The 16,715-nt window shown below is 50.7% G+C and overlaps 1 protein-coding gene across 2 annotated transcripts in view; it reads right to left on the reverse strand.

Annotated features, from left to right (window-relative positions):
* Positions 1-5,415: 5,415 nt before the first annotated feature.
* The window catches only part of CLMP (CXADR like cell adhesion molecule), a 156,904-nt gene continuing 145,604 nt past the window's right edge, over positions 5,416-16,715 (reverse strand). For both annotated transcript variants that reach the window (XM_088457149.1, XM_088457150.1), the window contains exons 6-7: positions 9,256-9,397; positions 5,416-7,745 (exon numbers count right to left, since the gene is read on the reverse strand). In XM_088457149.1, coding sequence (XP_088313275.1) covers positions 7,556-7,745; positions 9,256-9,397 — 332 coding nt within the window. In that variant the 3' untranslated portion in view covers positions 5,416-7,555. The remainder of the gene's footprint in view (positions 7,746-9,255; positions 9,398-16,715) is intronic.

Below are 16,715 nucleotides of genomic sequence, written 5' to 3' on the forward strand. Positions count from 1 at the left end.
CCCCTTACACCTATGGTAGTGACAAGGAAGATGGACGCCCCTCAGATCTGGGCCCTATAGCAGCTGCACCCGTTACACCTATGGTAGTTACACCCATGTGAAAAGGAAGATGGACCTCTCAGCTCTGGGCCCTATAGCAGCTGCACCCCTTACACCTATGGTAGTTACACCCATGTGACAAGGAGGATGGATGCCCCTCAGCTCTGGGCCCTATAGCAGCTACACCCCTTACACCTATGGTAGTTAGACCCATGTGACAAGTAAGATGGCCCCTCAGCTCTGGGCCCTATAGCAGCTACACCGCTTACACCTATGGTAGTTACACCCATGTGACTAGGAAGATGAGCCCCTCAGCTCTGGGCCCTATAGCAACTGCCCCCTTACTCCTATGGTAGTTACACCCATGTGACAAGGAAGATGGCCCCTCAGCTCTGGGCCCTATAGCAGCTGCACCCCTTACACCTATCATAGTTACACCCATGTGACAAGGAAGATGGCCCCTCAGCTCTGGGCCCTATAGCAGCTGCACCCCTTACACCTATGGTAGTTACACCCATGTGACAAGGAAGATGGGCCCTCAGCTCTGGGCCCTATAGCAGCTGCACCCCTTACACCTATCATAGTTACACCCATGTGACAAAGAAGATGGGCCCCTCAGCTCTGGGCTCCATAGCAGCTGCCCGCTTACACCTATGGTAGTTACACCCATGTGACAAGGAAGATGGGCCCTCAGCTCTGGGCCCTATAGCAGCTGCACCCCTTACACCTATGGTAGTTACACCCATGTGACAAGGAAGATGGACGCCCCTCAGCTCTGGGCCCTATAGCAGCTGCCCCCTTACACCTATGGTAATTACACCCATGTGACAAGGAAGATGGGCCCCTCAGCTCTGGGCGCTATAGCAGCTGTACCCCTTACACCTATGGTAGTTACACCCATGTGACAAGGAAGATGGGCCCCTCAGCTCTGGCCCTATAGCAGCTGCACCCCTTACACCTGTGGTAGTTACACCCATGTGACAAATAGGATGGACGCCCCTCAGCTCTGGGCCCTATAGCAGCTGCAGCCCTTACACCTATGGTAGTTACACCCATGTGACAGTGAAGATGGCCCCTCAGCTCTGGGCCCTATAGCAGCTACACCCCTTACACCTATGGTAGTTAGACCCATGTGACAAGGAGGATGGATTCCCCCTCAGCTCTGGGCCCTATAGCAGCTGCACCCCTTACACCTATGGTAGTTACACCCATGTGACATGGAGGATGGACGCCCCTCAGCTCTGGGCCCTATAGCAGCTGCACCCCTTACACCTATGGTAGTTACACCCATGTGACAGTGAAGATGACCCCTCAGCTCTGGGCCCTATAGCAGCTACACCCCTTACACCTATGGTAGTTACACCCATGTGACAAGGAGGATGGACGCCCCTCAGCTCTGGGCCCTATAGCAGCTGCACCCCTTACACTTATGGTAGTTACACCCATGTGACAGTGAAGATGGCCCCTTAGTTCTGGGCCCTATAGCAGCTGCCCCCCTTACACCTATGGTAGTTACACCCATGTGACAAGGAAGATGGCCCCTCAGCTCTGGGCCCTATAGCAGCTGCACCCCTTACACCTATGGTAGTTACACCCATGTGACAAGGAAGATGGGGCCCCTCAGCTCTGGGCCCTATAGCAGCTGCACCCCTTACACCTATGGTAGTTACACCCATGTGACAAGAAAGACGGGGCCCCTCAGCTCTGGGCCCTATAGCAGCTGCACCCCTTACACCTATGGTAGTTACACCCATGTGACAAGGCGGATGGACGCCCCTCAGCTCTGGGCCCTATAGCAGCTGCACCCCTTACACCTATGGTAGTTACACCCATGTGACAAGGAAGATGGGCCCCTCAGCTCTGGGCCCTATAGCAGCTGCACCCCTTACACCTATGGTTGTTACACCCATGTGACAAGGAAGATGGTCCCTCAGCTCTTGGCCCTATAGCAGCTGCACCCCTTACACCTATGGTAGTTACACCCATGTGACAAGGAAGATGGCCCCTCAGCTCTGGGCCCCATAGCAGCTGCACCCCTTACACCTATGGTAGTTACACCCATGTGACAAGGAAGATGGCCCCTCAGCTCTGGGCCCTATAGCAGCTGCACCCCTTACACCTATGGTAGTTACACCCATGTGACAAGGAAGATGGGCCCCTCAGCTCTGGGCCCTATAGCAGCTGCACCCCTTACACCTATGGTAGTTACACCCATGTGACAAGGAAGATGGACACCCTCAGCTCTGGGCCCTATAGCAGCTGCCCCCTTACACCTATGGTAGTTACACCCATGTGACAAGGAAGATGGGCCCCTCAGCTCAGGGCGCTATAGCAGCTGCACCCTTTACACCTATGTGACAAGGAAGATGGGCCCCTCAGCTCTGGGCCCTATAGCAGCTGCCCCCTTACACCTATGGTAGTTACACCCATGTGACAAGGAAGATGGGCCCTCAGCTCTGGGCCCTATAGCAGCTGCACCCCTTTCACCTATGGTAGTTACACCCATGTGACAAGATGGACGCCCCTCAGCTCTGGGCCCTATAGCAGCTGCCCCCTTACACCTATGGTAGTTACACCCATGTGACAAGGAAGATGGCCCCTCAGCTCTGGGCCCTATAGTAGCTGCACCCCTTACAGCTATGGTAGTTACACCCATGTGACAAGGAAGATGGGCCCCTCAGCTCTGGGCCCTATAGCAGCTGCACCCCTTACACCTATGGTAGTTACACGCATGTGACAAGGAAGATGGGCCCCTCAGCTCTGGGCCCTATAGCAGCTGCACCCCTTACACCTATGGTTGTTACACCCATGTGACAAGGAAGATGGTCCCTCAGCTCTTGGCCCTATAGCAGCTGCACCCCTTACACCTATGGTAGTTACACCCATGTGACAAGGAAGATGGCCCCTCAGCTCTGGGCCCCATAGCAGCTGCACCCCTTACACCTATGGTAGTTACAGCCATGTGACAAGGAAGATGGGCCCCTCAGCTCTGGTCTCCATAGCAGCTGCCCCCTTACACCTATGGTAGTTACACCCATGTGACAAGGAAGATGGGCCCCTCAGCTCTGGGCGCTATAGCAGCTGCACCCTTTACACCTATGGTAGTTACACCTATGTGACAAGGAAGATGGGCCCCTCAGCTCTGGGCCCTATAGCAGCTGCACCCCTTACACCTATGATAGTTACACCCATGTGACAAGGAAGATGGGCCCCTCAGCTCTGGTCTCCATAGCAGCTGCCCCCTTACACCTATGGTAGTTACACCCATGTGACAAGGAAGATGGGCGCCCCTCAGCTCTGGGCCCTATAGCAGCTGCCCCCTTACACCTATGGTAGTTACACCCATGTGACAAGGAAGATGGCCCCTCAGCTCTGGGCCCTATAGTAGCTGCACCCCTTACAGCTATGGTAGTTACACCCATGTGACAGTGAAGATGGCCCCTCAGCTCTGGGCCCTATAGCAGCTACACCCCTTACACCTATGGTAGTTACACCCATGTGACAAGGAGGATGGACGCCCCTCAGCTCTGGGCCCTATAGCAGCTGCACCCCTTACACTTATGTAGTTACACCCATGTGACAAGGAGGATGGCCGCCCCTCAGCTCTGGGCCCTATAGCAGCTGCCCCCTTACACCTATGGTAGTTACACCCATGTGACAAGGAAGTTGGCCCCTCAGTTCTGGGCCCTATAGCAGCTGCCCCCCTTACACCTATGGTAGTTACACCCATGTGACAAGGAAGATGGCCCCTCAGCTCTGGGCCCTATAGCAGCTGCACCCCTTACACCTATGGTAATTACACCCATGTGACAAGGAAGATGGCCCCTCAGCTCTGGGCCCCATAGCAGCTGCACCCTTTACACCTATGGTAGTTACACCCATGTGACAAGGAAGATGGGGCCCCTCAGCTCTGGGCCCTATAGCAGCTGCACCCCTTACACCTATGGTAGTTACACCCATGTGACAAGGAGGATGGCCGCCCCTCAGCTCTGGGCCCTATAGCAGCTACACCCCTTACACCTATGGTAGTTACACCCATGTGACAAGGAAGATGGGCCCCTCAGCTCTGGGCCCTATAGCAGCTGCCCCCTTACACCTATGGTAGTTACACCCATGTGACAAGGAAGTTGGCCCCTCAGTTCTGGGCCCTATAGCAGCTGCCCCCCTTACACCTATGGTAGTTACACCCATGTGACAAGGAAGATGGCCCCTCAGCTCTGGGCCCTATAGCAGCTGCACCCCTTACACCTCTGGTAATTACACCCATGTGACAAGGAAGATGGCCCCTCAGCTCTGGGCCCCATAGCAGCTGCACCCCTTACACCTATGGTAGTTACACCCATGTGACAAGGAAGATGGGCCCCTCAGCTCTGGGCCCTATAGCAGCTGCACCCCTTACACCTCTGGTAGTTACACCCATGTGACAAGGAAGATGGCCCCTCAGCTCTGGGCCCTATAGCAGCTGCACCCCTTACACCTATGGTAGTTAACCCATGTGAAAAGGAAGATGGCCCCCTCAGCTCTGGGCCCTATACCAGCTGCACCCCTTACACCTATGGTAGTTACACCCATGTGATAAGGAAGATGGACGCCCCTCAGCTCTGGGCCCTATAGCAGCTGCACCCTTTACACCTATGCCGAGTTCTACTATAAATGTTTGTTCTGTATTGTGCATAGATACTGTATAATCTAATATCAGAGCGCCCTGTGCAATCTTTATTTAATTATATAATAGTTACCTGGCTGCAAATCGCAGAGGGGACACATAGAGATCAGACAATGTTTCCAGTAACAGGTGCAGAAAGCGCATGTCACTACATCCCTTTCATATGATATAATTAATACCAAAGGAACGTTTTAGACCAGGTCAGCACAGTTGAAGAATATGTGCAAATATTTATGAGCAGACAATTCTGCACTATGGGTCCCAGCAGAGGCAGGTGGTACAGTAGCCCCAGTGCATGCAGCAATATAATGGCGGCCGGCCACACACACTATAACGCAGTCACTGCCCCAATGTGCTGCAGCCACGCCCTAGTGTCCCAGTTGCAATTACACCAATGTTGGGCGCTATTATCTCCTGTCGTGATCTCTAGCACAAACCAAAGCATCATGGCTGTACGTGTAATAACACAAGCTCGGTAAGTGTTCTTCGGTCACTAATGTCATCTCCTTCATGTTTCTTTCCTGATGATCCGTCTAGCTGGTGGCCCACGCCTCACAATCTATGCCGTATCCCAGCCGCACCCTGTAAGCCGAGCTGGAACCTATACAGCCACATTACAGATTGCCTCCTCTCAGATACAGCTGGGGACAAGCGTACTGTAACCCATAGCAACCAATCAGATTCTGCAATATCTCTACTAGAATTCGCACCTTTTTATTATTTAAATGCCCACGAATACCAACACATTATAAGGAAACCAGATGCTGGATAAGCAATGAGCCAGGTTAGTAGCTAGGTAACCGTGCTCAAACAGAAACATATACATGAATTATCTGGTAGGTCTGTGATATATGGTGCTGATACAATGTGTCCTAGATGACCCAATAAAAAAAAAGAAAATCGCGCACGTTAATACGTTCCACTCTGCATCTCGAGTGTCGCTATTTGGATAAGTTGAATAAATGTGGAGGTTGTTTTGTTTTAAAAGTCATGGCTTATATGTAATCTCCTAGTACATGTCAGGGCGTGTACCAGCCAGAGATTTGCCGTATATATACTGTATAGAGACACAGCCGGCACAGTGATTATATATACGCTGCTATCACTCATTGTGGGTCCCTACCCTGTTTCTGTCTATATACAGAATGGAGCCCTTTTGTCTTAAACAAAAATGGTTGCAGTGAAGCCCGACAAGTGTATTATTATACACTTCACCCACCGCTGTCTATAGTGTATTCATATCAACAATGGCGGGATGAGAGCTCCAGCACAGCTATAGTCTACCAGCCACCTGCACACAGTGACGGCAGCCATTTTGTGGCTCAGTCAGCGAGCATTTAGCCATTGTACACTCCATGAGGTGGTGACAGCGCTGAATTAATGCTACTTATCCATTCACTAAGATCCAGCGACATCACGGAGGCACAAAGTCATACAGTGACGTCATTGTCTCCTAGTCAATCGATGGCGCTGCACCGTTATGAATACTGTTCTGGCCCAAAAATGGCTGCCTCCAGTGGCAATCATTGACGAGGTGCAAAATGGCTAACGGGCAGCGCTGGATCGTCTTTGGTGATGTCACAGGCCTCGTTCTGTCACCTAGGTTTGTGGACCAGCAGTGTGCCCAGTATGGAGCAGGTGTACCTAGATTACTAGAGCAGAGCAAAGCGAGATGGTATCTTGCATAGTGAGATTATTAGATAAAGGGAGGGGGGTAAGGACAGAATTTTATGGGTGCTACTTGCTATGTGGGGAGGCGCACAGCTATCCCAACCCTGCATCAGTTCTAAGCTAGCAAAGAATGTGTCTGTATTACACATTTCATGGGATGTAATTGACACCTTTCGTTGGAGTGGGGAAACGCACGTCTCGCTGCTTTCCCTGGTGACATGAAATGTTTCCTACACACAAAATTCTACCTGTAATAAAGACGGTCCCAATGTACCGTCCCAATCATGAGTAATTAAAGCCATAATTGAGGCCAAACTGAAGTATTCTAGGAGGAAACTAGGAAAGTTTATCAATGAATGGAGGAACAGGAGGCTGGACTTTAGTGCTGCATTTACCCTTTTGCACAGTGCAGACATAGCGTCCGAGGCATCTCCAGAGACCACAGAGGCTACATTGGTGATAGGTTAGCCATCTAGGAGCTCCTGTGCAAAACAAAGCATCCTGCCTCTGCACATCCCCTGCGCTCGGGGGGCGAGGCCCGCTGTGTATAGACAGCAGGTGACTGTTACGTTTCCATGACGTGGTCTCCTGCGTAAGACAAGTATAGGAGTAATGGACAGTTCTGACGATTGTTCCCTTCTCTCCTTTAGCTCTTTCATTCCCCACAAGATGATTGGAAGTTTCTCTGCAAAGAACAATCTGCTGTTTGCGGTTTCTGCTTCATAGGAAATTAAAATTCACAGTCGGAACACTAGTTATAGAAAAATATCTTCATCATAGAACAAATGTTGGCGTCATCATTATATCGTACCTTCATCATAAAGTAATTAAACGTTTTCTCTTACAAAGAACAATTCACATTTCTATATAGTTCATCACAATTGGTGTACCTTCCTGACATCAGCTGAGCTCTTATTCACATTCCCTTTTATAGTCCCCAATTCTTCCTACGTTCCTTCACAACTCTATGTTTATTTATTGAAAAGGTGCAAACTCTCTACCGGTGAAGTAGTAAAATCATTGAAACCAAAGATGTGGCCTGAAAACACTTATATGTGACCATGATGTCCCAGCAAAGCTCGTCCAGACAAGAGGCTGATTCCCATCGTTCCCGTGTCGCAGAGGACATGTACATTCTCTATAAGACCAAGCGTCCTGGCTACACCCGGCCCTTCTCCCTTATATCTGCTCCAGGCAGTGGTGTTTGGACTCCCCGTGTAGTGTTTCCTGTGTGGAGAGCGTTCGTTGGCTGCGAGAGGCACTGTTGGTTGTGGACCTGGTAGATGAAGAACCTGAGCGCGAGCTTCGGGAGCCTGAGGTGGACGATCCAGGTTTCATCAGCCGGGCCTTGGGGGCTTCTGCGTCCTCCCTACAGCAGCAATAACGTACAAAGCATAGTTACTGTATGGCAATATAATCCGGTGTGAAGGTAAAGTCACTGTTCTGTCTCCACCTCTACTGTAACCCTCGGATAAAAGGAAATTATTTCCTGCCCAATCCAGAAAAAACAGACTGCGTCCCACATCCCGGGGGCTCAGGGGTTTATGTGTGCTGTGATGTCATTGAAGTTTTTATCAATCCACCAATATTTCCCAAACACGTCTGCTTACAATGTAAGTCAGTCTCCCAGATCTGAGTGTGGGGTATAAGGCCTAGTGTCAACTCGCCTGTTCCCGCTGCGGTACCCGTGTGCAGCAGTTCCGGTGCAGACATCTGACGGAGCGGCAGTTCCGGTGCAGACATCTGACGGAGCGGCAGTTCCGGTGCAGACATCTGACGGAGCGGCAGTTCCGGTGCAGACATCTGACGGAGCGGCAGTTCCGGTACAGACATCTGACGGAGCGGCAGTTCCGGTGCAGACATCTGACGGAGCGGCTGTTCCGGTCCTGACATCTGACGGAGCGGCAGTTCTGGTGAGTATTCTCCCCCTTACCCTCCCCCTACTAGGTTCGACTCCCTCCATGGCTCTGTGTGGAGTTTGTATATTCTCCCCATGCTTGCGTGATTTTCCTCCCTGCACTCAAAATTAGCTAATGACAAAAAAAAAAGATCCCTAATGTGTCTGCATGTCCATGTGGTTGGGAACAGTGGGCCTGATTCAGAGCCGCTCGCTCTGAATCAGGGCCGGGCTTTTTTATTTTGGAGCGGCCTCTTGGCTGCTCGCATAGCTGTGGGTGACCACCCACAGCTATAGCGAGCGGCCATGTTGATGGTCGCGATGGTCAAGACCATCGCAACCATCGGGCTTGCGACGAGACCCTTGTGGTAGTGTCTTGTTCATCGCAAGCCTCAGAGAGCTTTCGGCTCTAACAGAGCCCAAAGCTCTCCCACTGACATCACTTGTGATGTCAGTGGGGCCGCCCCCAAATGGCAGGCGTTCTCATGGGAACACCTCCGTTTGGGCAGCCACCCCCCCGACCCGCCCACCAAAGGGGGCGAGCTGTCACTCAACATCGACCGCACGCCCCCTTTGATGCGAGACCCGGAGCGACGGAGTGCTCGTCGCTAGCCGGGTCTCGCGCATGCGCACGACGGAGCTGGCTCCGTCGTGCGCATGCGCTGTGGACCACCATCGACCCGGTTGTGAGCGCTCAGCGCTTGCGACCGGGTTTAAATCAGGCCTATAGAGTGTAAGCTCTCCAGGGGCAGGGACCAAGGTAAATGGCCAAATATGTATGTACAAATGTCTACACAATGCTCCATAGCTAGAAGAAGCATCAGACTGAGGAACAGTCCCTGTATATTTAGGTGTAAGTACTGAGATTACAGGAGGACAGTAACCATTTATGGACAAGAACACCCACTAGTGCATACACAGTCTCCTGGCATATAGACCTTTTGCCCAGTAATTTTATTTACGTCATGCTCCCGTTATTTACCTAATCTCATTGAGGAACTCGTCTTCTTCCAGCTTCTTCTGCTTTTTCTTCCGAAACAGAAACCAGCAGATGAAAAACAGAAAGAGCGCGCCACCCACTGTGCCGCAGGTCACGCCCGCCAGGAAGGCCACATTTGTTGGTGCTATAACACAATAATAAAAATAAAGAAAAATAAGATTACTATTGAATGTAATATACAGCGTTCACAATATCCAGACTTATTTTAAAAAGTTGCAGAACTACTCTACGTGTCCCCCACAGAGATAAAGAAAGACGGCTCTCTGCATTTACAGATGTAGCCACGCTCACCTATCCTCGTTATGGCGTATAGTGTGATAACCTAGTCGCAGGGCGGCGTATTGTGGCGTGGAGTGGCGCTTTGAGGTGTAGTGTGGCGTATGTAGTTGCCGGCGAGTGTAATACTAGTGTTCGTCCACCTGATGTCGCTTTTGAAAATCACAACTACGCATGCGTGAGTTCTACATAGAAATACTGTACACTACAGCTCTACTGCGCTGTGCACTACAGTATGATTTACTAATGATTACTAGCTAATTGCACAGTATGGCTCACCACCCTCCCCCACCAACATTCGCTTCTGTTCAATGCCACCGGATGCGGAGCCTGCTATTGACATTGGACGCAAAAATCCTGCTGTAATTCCCACCCGTCGCATTAAATACACGACATGTGCAGCTCTCAACAAGGGTGGCGTGTGTGGACTAGAGGTTTGGGTGAGCGCCGTGCAGAGTGGGCGTCCCCGGTTCGAGACCTGACAATTTATTTATTTTTATTATTTTTTTAAATCTTCACTACAGGATTAAAAATAAATCACATGGTGTGTGACACTTGTGTCATTTATACAAATAGTACATGTACAGGGACAGTATCTGTGTTGACCAGAAGACGCACACCCAGCATTGCATAAAGACCGAGCAATTCAATTTTAGTTTTCTTATCCAGGGCTACTGAACTGAATACAGTGCCCACAACTTCACACAACCTGGCATTTATATCCTACTGTATGCCACCTGTAGCTACATTTTACACTAACCCGCTATGCAGTAGATATTGTATTGTATTCAGGGGCGCCGAGAGGGGGGGAGCGGGTACAGATTACCCGGGCCCGGGCTTCCTGGGGGGCCCGGCGGGGGCCCGGGTCCGATGCCGCCCCCCTTCCCTCACAGCAGCCCAGCACACAGCGTGTGCTGAGCTGCGGTGGAGACTGCTCGTGGCTGCTGAGCAGCAGTCTCCTATGCCTGTGCGGGGGAGCGATCACACTGATCGCGCCCCCCTGGCTTTGCGCCGGGCTGAGGGGGCTTAGAGCGCCCCCCTCCCCGGCGCGCAGCGCCGCGGGAAATCTTTTTTACTTGTTTCTTTTTCGGCAAGGGGGCATGGCCACGCCTCCCGAGATTAGGCCATGCCCCCTATTACCGGGGCCCGCCTTGGCTCTTGGCGGCCCTGATTGTATTGCATTCTCAGTGATGTCACTGGTTCCTAGTGAATGGATAGGCTGCATTCTCAGTGATGTCACTGGCTCCTAGTGACTGGATAGGCTGCATTCTCAGTGATGTCACTGGCTCCTAGTGACTGGATAGGCTCATTCTCAGTGATGTCACTGGTTCCTTATGAATGGATAGGCTCATTCTCAGTGATGTCACTGGTTCTTAGTGACTGGACAGGCTGCATTCTCAGTGATGTCACTGGTTCCTAGTGACCGGATAGGCTGCATTCTCAGTGATGTTACTGGTTCCTAGTGACCGGATAGGCTGCACACTCAGTGATGTCACTGGCTCCTAGTGACTGGATAGGCTGCATTCTCAGTGATGTTACTGGTTCCTAGTGACCGGATAGGCTGCATTCTCAGGGATGTCACTGGTTCCTAGTGACTGGATAGGCTGCACACTCAGTGATGTCACTGGTTCCTAGTGACTGGATAGGCTGCATTCTCAGTGATGTTACTGGCTCCTAGTGACCGGATAGGCTGCATTCTCAGTGATGTCACTGGCTCCCAGTGACTGGATAGGCTGCATTCTCAGTGATGTTACTGGCTCCTAGTGACTGGATAGGCTGCATTCTCAGTGATGTCACTGGCTCCCAGTGACTGGACAGGCTGCATTCCCAGTGATGGTACTGGTTCCTAGTGACTTGATAGGAAACATTTCTTCTTCAGGGTCCATAGGGATCCACAGGGATACCATGGGGATATTATTGTTGAAGACCAAGCACCAAACAGTTAAACCTTCAGCTCCCAGGATGCCTTGGGTCCTCTTCCATATATACCCCACCCCTAGCATTAAGACTTCAGTTGTTTGTTTGGTGCGGCAGGATCAAGATGCACCTTTGTAAAAGGGGACTGCTCTGGCAGTCCCAAACTTTTATTTTATGCTTTATTTTATGTTATGTTCTTTTGGGTTGGCAGTACTAAGCGTCTGAATTAAGACCCACATACTGCGACTCCATCTACCTCCGCCGGGCTGCAACACCAGTAACAGGGCTGGTAATTTCGGCGCTTGCTAGCCGCTATACTGTGACCTGGACTGCAACCGGATGTAAGTAGATGTCAGGTAAGGCGACTCCCCACTTACAGGGAATCGCGCGCGGCAGTTCTTGCGTCTGGTGTCGGAGACGCACCAGAAGCCAATGCTGTTAGGGCCAGGGTGTTGTCCACATCCTAACACCACCACCGTGGCCTTATCGGCTGACGCTGGGGATTGGCAGAAGACACTTCTGCTGCCACGAGGTCAGCGTACCCGGCTGGTTAACGCAGCCTAGAGGGAGGTAGGCGCTTCACCGGCAGCTCCTCCCCCGACCCAGACAGCGTCTGGGTTGCTCCGCCTACCCTTCTCGTGTATATGAGATGCTCACGGTCCACGCTCAGTGTGCCCTGTAGCTGTTGGTCTCAGGGGGGTTTGGGTCAGTCTCCCTGTATACCTCTCCCTTGGTTAAGGTATATAGTGCTCTATGTCCTACCATTCCTTTGTGTCTGTGTAGTTGATTTAGAGTCAATTGTAAATTCATTACATATGCATTGTATGTGACTGTATGCTAGCTGCTGTATGGACACTGTCTTTTATTTCTGTCAATTATAACGATCACTGTTTTTTCTCTTGGGTATCTTCTTTGTCCCAGGTAATGAAGCAGTTTGTGGATCGTATGGCTGCTCCCACTATGCCTCCTTGGATGGGGTGTACACAGCATGCCATGTTTGCCTCTCCAATGCATCCTTCCTGGAAGATGTTTATGGCCATTCTAGTCAGAGTATGGCACCGTCTAATGTTGATAAGAGACCGGTAGTTACTAAGGCTCCTAGGCACAAGTTATCTTTTTATCAGTCTGCTTAACATATGGATTCAGACGCATCATTAGAGGATTCAGAGGATGCGCAGGGTTCCTCTCCAGGGTCTAGCTCAGGGGAGGAGGATCATCCGTCCACAGTGGATGTTCCTTCTTTGGTGAGGGCGGGTAAATCAATCCTAGACATTCAGGATGATGAACCAGCTCATAGTAAGAAGGCTCCAGTGTAAACACCATCGGACGGTGGCCAAAACGGAGTTCCCTGAATCTGAACAGCTCACTGAGCTTATGGATGAGGCATGGGGTAACCCTGACAAATGTTTTTATGTGACTAAGAGAATAACATCGTTGTATCCTTTTCTGGCTTCTGTATGTACTAAGCGGGAGGTACCTCCTACTGTGGATGCTCATGTAACGCATTAATTATAAATGCTCTTCCCTGAAGGATTCCATGGATAAAAAGATTGAGGCATGTCTTAAAATGATTTTTTCATCATCTGGAGCTGTTACCCGTCCAGCTATAGCTACAGCTGGAGCCTGGGTAGCCAAACCGGTTGAAGAATGGATGGGAGCATTGGAAAATTCTATACCAAATGCTACCAGAGAGCAGATGATGTATATCTCCCACATACGGGAAGCGGCTTCCTATCTGGGAGAAGCTGCTGTAGATGGTGGAATTTTAGCTTCTAAAGCATCAGCAGCTTCAATAGTGGCACACAGGGCCCTTTGGTTAAGATCCTGGAAAGTTGATACAGGATCAAAGAAGGCGCTGGAAGTTTTACCTTTCTATGGAAAAGTACTTTTTGGAGCAGAGTTGGATAAAATGATAGCTACTCCGGAGGCTTCAAAGTCAGCAGGTCTGCCATCTACAGCGACTATAAAGTCTAGGCAGGTTTCCTTTAGGTCCTTCAGTTCTCAGGGACAAGCAAGGAAACAGCCTTCCTCTAAGGCGTCTGGTTTTCGCAAAATATCAAGGCGACTAACTAAGAGGTCTGGGTCGGCAAGACGTCCAGCTTCTAAGCCGGATAACAAACCCTCTGCTTGATGGGACTGGCCTCCTCCTGGGGGATCCCAAGGTGGGAGGCCGACTTCTTCAGTTTACGGATTGTTGGCATCAAACAACAACAGATGCCTGTGTCCCAGAAGTGGTCTCTCAGGGGTATTGCTCTCACTTTCAAGAGGCATCCTCCCCAGAAGTTATTTTTGCACAGAGTTCCCATCAGATGCGGTCATGGCTTTGGCCTTTCAGGAAACCATTCACTCCCTGCTGCAGGCGGGGGTAATAATCCCGGTTCCTGTGTCGCAACAGGGAAGGGGTTATTATTCTCTGTTTCTGGTTCAGAAACCGAATAGGGCTCATCGCCCTATACTAAATCTAAAAACCCTAAACAGGTATATCCATGTACCCAAGTTTCGTATGGGAAACTCTCCGATCAATTCTTTTGGCAATGGAGCCAAGGAGGGATTACATGGTTTCCCTGGACATTCAAGATGCATATCTTCATGTTCCTATTATACCATCCCACCAGCAATTTTTACGGTTTGCTGTCCTTCAGCAGCATTACCAATTTCAGGCTCTACCCTTAAGCCTATCTACGGTTTCGCGGGTTTTTACCAAAATAATGGCAGTCATGACGGCCTATCTCAGGCGTCAGGGACTCAGAATTTTGCCATATCTGGATGACCTGATAACGGCACCTGCTTACAAAAGCACGGCTGGGTCATCAATTGGAAGAAATGATCACTTTCTCCAACACAGCAGATGGTACATCTGGGAGCTCTTCTGGATTCTCAGACACAGACTGTGTTTCTGCCAGAGGACAAGATTGTGGCCCTATCATTGCGAATATGCAAGCTGCTTCGAAAGCAAAGGGTACCCATTCTGCTAGCAATGCAGGTCCTGGGATCAATGGTATCCACCTTCGACATGGTGGGGTATGCTCAGTTCCATTCCAGGTCTCTGCAAAGATTGATTCTCTCCAAGTGGAATGGACAGTATCATCAAATAAAGTTAAAGAGGATACTTCTTACTCCAGAGGTTCGTCACTCCCTCTTGTGGTGGCTGAGAAAGGATCATCTGAACAATGGGCGCCCATTCTGGATTCCAAATTGGGTACTGCTCACCACAGACGCCAGTCTTCGCAAATGGGGAGCAGTGACAGGTCATCACACCTGTCAGGGAAGATGGACAAATCAGGAAAGTCATCTGCCAGTAAACATTCTAGAACTGCGAGCAGTGGGCCTGATTCAGACCCGCTTGCAAGTGCTTGAGCGCTTGCGAGCGGATCGATGGTGTGCTCTGCGCACACGCAGCAGCCGCACTGCGCGTGCGCAAGCCCCGGAGCGAGAGAGAAATTCTCTTGCTCCGTGGCTCACTACAAAAGGGGCGGCTGTCGATGTTGATCAACAGATCGTCCCGTTTTGTAGGAGTGGCGGGGGGTGGCTTCACAAACGGAGGCGTTCCCAAGTGAACGCCTGCCATTTGTGGGCGGCCCCACTGACATCAGCCAGAAGCTCTCTGAGGCTTGCGGCCACGAGACCCTACCACAAGGGTCTCGTCGCATGCCCGATGGTCGCGATGGTCTTGACCATCGCAACCATCATCCTGGCAGCTCGCAATAGCTGCGAGCGGCCAGGAGGCCGCACAAAAAAAAACAAAAAACGCCCTGATGCGTCCGGCTCTGAATCAGGGCCAGAATACAAAGCATTTATCGGGGCACAGGACCTGCTTTAGGGCAAGCCGGTCCAGATCCAGTCCAACAATGCGACAACAGTGGGCTACCTCAATCATCAGGGAGGTACAAGAAGTTACGCAGTCATGAAAGAGGTGACAAGAATTCTGCTTTGAGCAGAACGTCATCTTCTGTCCATCTTGGCAATATTCATACCGGGAGTACTCAATTAGGAAGCAGACTTCCTATGTCGCCAGAAATACACACCGGAGAGTGGTCTCTCCATCCGGGAGTGTTTCAGCTTCTGGTAAACAAATGCGGTCTGCCAGAAATAGATCTCATGGCTTCACATCACAACTACAAGGTCCCCAGGTCCAGGTCCAGAAACCCATCAGCAGCCTTTGTGGACCTACTGGCAGTAAGATGGGACTTCAAGCTGGCATGACTCCAGCTTGGCCCAGACGTCATTGGTTCACCGACATACAGAATCTGTCGTAGACAGTCCGTATCCTCTTCCTCTATGGCAGGATCTACTAATGCAGGGTCCCTGCCGACATCCGGGCTTACCTCGTCTGGCTTTGACGGCGTGGCTCTTGAATCTTCCATCTTAAGAGCAAAAGGTTTTTCCAGTTCTGTAATTCAGACCATGCTTAGGGCACAAAAGCCTGCCTAAGCCCTCATCTATTAAAGGGTCTGGCATTCTTTTGGTCAGTGGTGTGCCCACAGAAAGTATGATCCTAAGGTGTTCAGGATTTCCAGGATACTGGCTTTTCTCCAGGCGGGGTTAGAAGAAATTGTAGTTCCAGCTTTTCAGGCTCCAGACCTTTCTGTAGGTGAAGCCTCCCTGGGTGTAGTTCGCTCTCCGTAGTTATGTGGAGCGTACAAGCTCAGTTAGAAAATTAGATGCTCTTTTTGTATTATATGGTTTTCACAAACGAGGAGGATGGCCAGCTAATAAGCAGACTCTGGCGAGATGGCTACGCATGACTATCTCTCAGGTGTACACACAGGCTGATCTCCCTGTCCCAAGCACGATGACAGCACATTGTACTCGGTCTGTAGGGCCATCGTGCGCATTTAGCCGTGGTGCCTCTGCTGAACAATTGTGCAAGGCAGCCATGTGCTCTTCTGTTCACACTTTTCTCAGGTATTATGCCTTTGATACTTTTGCCTCTCAGGATGCTTCCTTTGGGCGACAAGTTCTCCTTTGGCTCAGGAGTGTCCCCCACCCTAGGGGAACTGCTTTGGGACATCCCCATGGTATCCCTGTTGATCCCTATGGAACCTGAAGAAGACAATAAGAGTTATGGTAGACTTATCTAGATAACGCCTTTTCTTCGAGGTTCATAGGGTCCACAGGTCACCCACCCTGATGCACCTGGATGCATGGGTAAATTTTTTTTTTCTTTTGGGCACAGATTCCCTCATTTTGTGTAAGAGTGTTTCTGATGTACGATTGCTCTTCCTTCTCCTCTTTCCTTCTCTTGCCTT

Source organism: Taudactylus pleione, unplaced genomic scaffold (genome assembly GCF_031769625.1).
Source record: "Taudactylus pleione unplaced genomic scaffold, aTauple2 ptg000740l, whole genome shotgun sequence".
In the NCBI taxonomy this organism is placed as follows: domain Eukaryota; kingdom Metazoa; phylum Chordata; class Amphibia; order Anura; family Myobatrachidae; genus Taudactylus; species Taudactylus pleione.